Consider the following 7,017-nt stretch of genomic DNA (forward strand, 5'->3'; position numbering starts at 1 on the left):
AATCAATATTGACGGTTGACATCCCGTCTCATAAAGACTTACCCAGATATTGCGGGTGGTTCCAAACGCTATTAAAAAAAGAAAAAAAAAGGCATCTCTGAAAGAATATCCTGGATACTAGGGGAGGTTACAAAGGCTATTAAAAGAAAAAAAAATGTGGTTGATCTATGCCCTCAGTTGCCAAAGTGTTACCTTTCATATGATCTTTTTAGAACTTTCAAGTATATACCAAAAAAAAAGAAAAATGAAAGAAAAGAAAGGTACTCTATATATTAATAAACAATATAAAAAAGAACATTTTTAACATATATTATCACACATGTTAAAACCATTATATTATTTATTCTATTTTAAGAATAATAATGTTGCTGCTGTTAAATTAATTACATTGTTTAGCATAACACTAACTATGCATTTCCCTTTTATTAACTTTATTATTATTATTATTATTATTATTATTATTATTTAAATGTGTTTATATATATAACACACACAGGCTATACTAACTATTTGAATTAGAAAAAATGGTTAAAACCGCTTTTCCAGTCTAGTCGATCCAAATCACCATCCTGGTCACTTTGGTCCGTTTTCATAAAAAAGTAATTAACAGTTCGATCGATACTGATCGCATGAAGTAATTTTATCGGGGCCATGAATACCTTAATTCAAATACATACAACCTTATTTGGCAATAGAAAACATTAGTTTTGCCTCGCAAAAAAACATTAGTTTTGGCTCAATTGGTATAAATATAAATTAAGATTTTTCTTAATTAGAAAGTGAGTTTTCTAAGAGTGAGAAGCTCTTATCATGTAACAGAAGTAGGAGTCATGAGTCTCCAATCTACACATTACCCATCAAGGTGTGGGCCCAATTCAAGCTGTAGTCTAATGGTGGGCCACTTACATATCCATTGAATCCAACTCCAGTGTGCACTAATTTGTATTTAATATGTAGCGAGAGACTGTAATTCACCCAATCATAAACATCTTGAATTGGCAACATCATCAAGATTTATATATATGTCCAACCCTTGTGGGATTCCTTTTTTCATTTTGTATTTTGGGTGAATTACAAGGACAAGATACATTTACGGATACCCCCAAATTGTGATACTCATACAAGTAGGTCATGATGCAATCACATAAAACTCGAATAAAAAAACGTCATTTCAAATACAACACCGTTTTATAGATGTATAACCGGGTTTCCAATAATCTTTATTTATTTAGTTGTCAATAAAATAAATGAAGCCCCTTTTTTTTAAAAAAAAAGACTTTATTATAAAACAAAACATAATGCCGGAGTTTCTAAGTACCTAACTATTACTGACCGGAAGGGTGTTGGAATAATGTTGTGAATTGCCATAAACACAACCAATTGCTAATTCAGTTAGACGATAATCATATGTATTTCTTAATATTTATTAATGGTTTAATTACAAACGGAATATAAAGATGCTAAAGAATTTCGAACAAGATGAGAAGATAGAGGTAGATCTGAGATGGGAGGAGAAAACTTGATTTACTTTTCTTCTTTGTCTGAGATGGGAAGAGAAAACTCGATTTATTTTTCATTCTTCATAATCGATCATTGAAATTCTTTAGCATATATCAAGCGAGTCTTCTTTCACGTTTCCATGGATCGATTCTCTTGTTGTGCCAAATAAAATGGGTTGGTTATCTAAACTAGGGTTGATGAAAAAAAATAATTAAAAAATTAGTGATTTAGATATCATTTTGATAATTATTTTCTAAATAATTACTTATTTTGATAAATAGTTTTAAATAATCCATATTTCTTTTTTCATCAACCCCACTTAAAAAAAAGGAGCAAATACTCTCAATGTTAAGTAACTAAATGTAAGAAACACATCTCTTAAGGATGGAATGGAGATGATCGAGTGGATCAGTAACCCATAAATAATTCAAATAACCGTTAAAAAACAGAATTATATAACAACTCTCAATAATATAATAAATATAAAAAAAAAACTTCACGCTCACTATGAACGACCCTACAAAAATAAAACCCAAGTACAATGCACCTGGTTAATTAAAATTGGATTTAACCATCACACCAACTGAATAGCAATAAAGTAAAGGGGGACAAAAATCCATAATGTGTAATCCAACCACCGTTTAACTTAATTTGATCGTATTTTATTATATGTGTTCTTTATATGCTACAATATTTAAATACTTATGAATTGATATCTTATTTTTTCTGTCTTTTAAAACGAAACAAAAATCTAATCACACTGTATATTAATTACGTCATTAGTTGGTTTCAATACAAACGAAAATATATTTAATTAAAAGGTAATTGTTATAATTAAAAGTTTTTAAAAAACACAATTAACCTTTTTAAAAGTTACGGTCACATTCCCCTCATTCTCTTTTGTTTAAGGAAACTTTTAACTGAATAATCAATCGTTTGATTGATCAGGATGGCACTTTTTTTTAAAACTATGATGTTATATATAAAAATAAATAAATAATATTACTTAACAATTCGAGTCCTAGTAAGTCCGCAATAAAAAAGTGTGTATAGGATGTTAATAAGGAAAAGCTCACTAGCAACCATTTTGCAGGTTCATCTATCAAACGAATAAGCCACTTGAGCTAGTTCACAATATGACATGTATGTATTTGGTCCTATGAAACAAAAATTGCTTGGTTGTATGGAATATTAGATCAGTTTATGGATGAATTTACTTGGTTCGTGTGGGTACTGGGTATACATTACAAAGGAGAAGTCTGAGGCTTTAAGGAAATTTAAGGAGTTTCGTTTACATGCCGCACTTATAGCGGTAAGTCCATATATAAAAGTTGCAAGATCAAATCAAGAGTTTTTAGATTTCTTAAAAGCATGCATGACTTGGCGACGGTCAGGGCCGGCTTAACGTTTTTGAAGACCTAAAGCTAACTAAAATGTTGAGTCCTTCTTTCTAAAACTATTTGTTATAAACCATCCTTCTTTACCCAAACTTTAAAACAGAGACAATAATAAACTAACAAATTTATAGTTAGCGGAGTTAAATTTTTTATTTTTTTAAGTTAGATTATGTGTAAAAATATTTTCAAATAACCTATTAAACGAACATACTGAAACTTTCAATGCATACAGCAAAAAATATTGATCATTATTCATTTTTTTACTTTACCTAATATTAATATATCATTTATTTTATAAAAAATTGGAGGCCTTGATTTTTGGGTGGCCCAAAGCTAGGGTTTGGGTTAGATACATGGTCCAGCCGGCTCTTGCGACGGTTAACATGTCCAAACACACACAAGAAAACGACGTGCTTAAAATAAAAGAAAATGATCTTTAAATACTTTCCATATATAATTATAGAGACTGAACTACTATTGCATAATATAAATAGTGGTGATGCTTGGGCTAAATTATAGGAGTGAGCATAGAAGTCAATACTAGTAAGTCATATTCCAAGTAATTATATATAGATTAACAAAAGAATAAATTATTGGGTGTTCATATTATATATTACTAAACAGCAATTACATAAAATATTAGTTGTCTGCCGCATTATAGTAACGAAATCGACGATTAATAAGTTAGTGAAGAAAATGTGTTGAATATAACAAGGGAGTGGAGTAGTGGACGTAAAATGACAATATCCTGCACTCTCACCTAAAATCAGCCACCTTTTTTATTGCTTCTTTTAACATTTAAAGGTTTGCAAGTTGCGAGATTCTTGCAAACTGACTTTTATTATACATTACTGTGATAGATATGAAAAAAGGTTGAAGTTTGTTTTAACAGCTAATAATTAATTCACAAATCAATCTAACCATTATACTGCAGTTTTAAACTCTTAACCTTCAAAAAGATGGAGCACCTATTACACCATCATATATTAAGTCAAATGCATGTTGATTAAAAAGTAGTTCTAATCAATAATCTTTTGTAATTATCATTTCTTTATTCATCATGCACTAAGAGGTTTAGTGATAACCAAGTAAGTGGGTAGCTTGACTTATAGCCTGGCGGTAACAAAATATGTTGACAATGTGTTCTCTTATGAAATTGATAGTACCATATCTCTTTATCTAAAAAGAATATGGATTTTGAATGTGTGGTATGGTTCCAAAGGAGAAAAAAATAAGTGGTAAGCTTACTTTTTTAAGTTTGTATCTTGTATTACAATTTTACTAATGCATGATTTTAAGTTCTCTACCCATTGAATAGGATAAAACCTTTAAAAACCAAGGTTGAAAGGTTTTGAATTCAAGTCTCACGTACGACAGAATTTTGTTGGTTTAAATATATAATTTTTTTTTACTTTTTTTATTAATTTTTTTACTTTTAAGTTTTTAGCTAATATAAATGTCCCATTTAAACTTCTAATATAATTTTTTATCATATCTGAATAGGATAAATGAAAGGGAAAAAAAAGCAATTTATAAACCAAAGTACATACAAACTTTAATTTTATTTCAATAATAACATGTGTAATGGTTATACATTTTGTATGTATAGAAGCAGTGATACAAATTGAATTGTATATCTATGTATGAAACAAAAGGGATCTTCTTTTATGTTGTATGGTATGGCAATGAAGGATAAGAGCCAAAACTCAGGTCAACTGGACCAGTCTCTTCTCTCTCTTCCAGTCTTTGCATCTTCATTCCTTCTATAACATTTCCCATCTGCCAACAATCATATTTGTCTTTAATCACCAAATCTTACATGCAATGCAATAATTATATTCCCATTTCCCATCCAAGATAAATATATTCAAATAATTAAAAATAAACATATAATATATTGAGTGATAATTACTAATAAAATATGGGTTTATAATGCAAGTGCATTAGAAAGTGGAATGTATTTTGGGTTTCTGTTCAACATGTGAACTAAAGAAAACATATATTCATGTCTTGCATCATTAAACACTTCACAAATTGGAGATTGTGGGTCATTATTAATTAAGTCCAACATCATGAAACCATTAACAAATTATCCTTAAGTCCTTAACACATAAGATTGTGTGCTTGACCCTAATTAAAATGATTTAAAACATGTTCATAGTTTACCTGAAATGCATCGATAGACGCCAAATCCGAATCGAAGTTAGGAAAGCTGCTTGCTTCGGTGAGTTTCATGGAAAGAAACTGAAATGAAATATTAGGAAATTAATTTTGTTTTGTTCTATTTCATATATTTTGCTAACACTGATTTAGAAATTAATAATAATTAAGTTGTAATATTAGTTCTTCTAACTCACCTCTACTTGGTTTTGCAAGGATTGAACATAATTGATTATCTCATCCAACATTACTGCCATGCCCATTGACTAGAAACATAAACCAAAAATACAATTCAATTAATTTGTTAAGATTACAAGTATGGCTAATTTGCTAGACTTTGTTTTGAACTACCTTGTAGCACCCGGGCACGATGTCTTGCAAGCACCTCAAACGCTCGTTGATTTTCCCTCTTCTAACCTGTTTCCGCAACAAGAGTCAGTTTTACGCGTTTTTGATTTTTCAAACGGAATCGTATTTAACATTTCTTGGTAGACATCACTTTGCAAGATCAGTGACTATATACTAATAAAAATTGTTAGCTAGAGTGTTCATTTTCATTTTAGGTTTGGTATTAATCTAGCCTTGTATATCTTTCATTCAACTCATAGACATTTTCAATTTCTTATGCCTTTTTTTTCTTTTTTTGGCTAAATATATTTAATTAATTATATTTAAAAATCGTAATTTTCAGCTTACCCTTTCAGCTATACTGTGACTATCAGTTGCTTGGCCCCTCCTGGCTCTAACGTGTACCACTTCCTTTGGTGCTTCGCCATTGTCACTTACTTTTACTTTCTTGCCCTTTCTTGAACTCTATAATTAAATAAAGAAAAGGTAAAGTCTTTTAGTTTTAATCATCATTTTATTTACCATATTTTAGTATGCAAAGTGAGTTATTTTAAGCAAAAGATATGTTACCATTTTTATAATAAATGTTCAAAAGATACTCTTCCTACAAATTATTTATTTCTTTGTATCTGAATAATTAAGAAAACCTTGTCTTTTTTTTTTTTTTGCTAGTTTCCCTGCTAGTGTCTTTATAAAATTTGCCGTTCAAAAAAAAGGAAAGAATACCTGGTATTTCCTCTCATCAGTCTCACTTTCGGGAATCGGATGAGATGACGAATTCCTCGAACTGTTTGATGACACATCCATTGATTTTCGCTTCTTGTTTACAGCTGAGCCTATAGAAATTGGATGATCTGGAATCACCATGACATTCTTCTGTTCATGTTGAAAAACCGGTTGAAAGCATTGCATGAGTTGATGATCAAGTGGTGGTAATACTTGTGGTGAGAAGAAATTATCATTTGAAAAGCCCATGAAGCCTTGAGAAGTCATGTTTTGATTGTCACAATGGATTGAATATTGGTTAAGTAGTTCCATGTTTTGTTCGATATCTATGAAAGGAAATGAGGGTTTAAGGCTTTGGAAACCCTCCATATATGAATTTTGTTGATAGTAGAAAGGTTATATTAAATTTGGCTAAGGGGGTTTTTATTTTGCAACTTGTGTGGTCGCTATGTATCTACATATATGCATAGTTGTCCTTGTCTCCTTGTTCCCTTATTATGTGTTTTTAATTCCACTCATTTCTGCATAGTATTAAAAAAGAAAAAGAATGGAGAAAAGAAATACAATAAAGAGGGAGAAGTGATTTATAAACGACAAATTTATTTTATACTAAGAGTGAATGTTGTGGTTTAACTTGTAATGGCTAGTAATTAAACTGTCTCATTATTGCCATTTAAATTAACTTGTCTGTCTTTTTAACTAGCATGTTGCGTGTTAATTTGGTTTAACTAGATATTAAAAAACAGAAAAAAGAAAATGAAAAAATAAAAACAAATCAACGTGATTTTTTGTAATGGGGGTGGACCCACTTTTATTTGTGTTTAATGCCGGTATTGAGGTGGCGCGGGGATGTTAACTCCTGGTGATGTTTTGCATGGTGTGAAAT

At 30.1% G+C, this 7,017-nt stretch overlaps 1 protein-coding gene across 1 annotated transcript; it reads right to left on the bottom strand.

Moving 5' to 3' along the window:
* Positions 1-4,482: 4,482 nt before the first annotated feature.
* On the bottom strand, positions 4,483-6,780 carry LOC143562784 (transcription factor bHLH62-like). Its single transcript, XM_077050493.1, has 6 exons — positions 6,132-6,780; positions 5,754-5,870; positions 5,409-5,474; positions 5,255-5,323; positions 5,064-5,141; positions 4,483-4,676 (listed from the first exon to the last, which is right to left on the bottom strand). The coding sequence occupies exons 1-6, from the start codon at positions 6,498-6,500 to the stop codon at positions 4,563-4,565; spliced, it is 813 nt and encodes a 270-aa protein (XP_076906608.1). The 5' UTR covers positions 6,501-6,780; the 3' UTR covers positions 4,483-4,562.
* Between the last annotated feature and the right edge of the window lie 237 nt (positions 6,781-7,017).

This window comes from Bidens hawaiensis, unplaced genomic scaffold, assembly GCF_021521415.1.
Source record: "Bidens hawaiensis isolate Kalapana, Puna unplaced genomic scaffold, B.hawaiensis_p1.1 tig00021170_1, whole genome shotgun sequence".
Classification (NCBI taxonomy): domain Eukaryota; kingdom Viridiplantae; phylum Streptophyta; class Magnoliopsida; order Asterales; family Asteraceae; genus Bidens; species Bidens hawaiensis.

What these genes read in the sequence shown, in the direction of transcription:
- LOC143562784 (XM_077050493.1), bottom strand. Translation starts at nt 6,500, where the DNA reads ATGGAGGGTTTCCAAAGCCTTAAACCCTCATTTCCTTTCATAGATATC. An exon ending in GTCACAGTATAGCTGAAAGG is followed by an intron (nt 5,475 to 5,753) that starts GTAAGCTGAAAA and finishes TTGCGGAAACAG; the next exon opens with GTTAGAAGAGGGAAAATCAA. An exon ending in CCTTGCAAAACCAAGTAGAG is followed by an intron (nt 5,142 to 5,254) that starts GTGAGTTAGAAG and finishes ATTTCATTTCAG; the next exon opens with TTTCTTTCCATGAAACTCAC.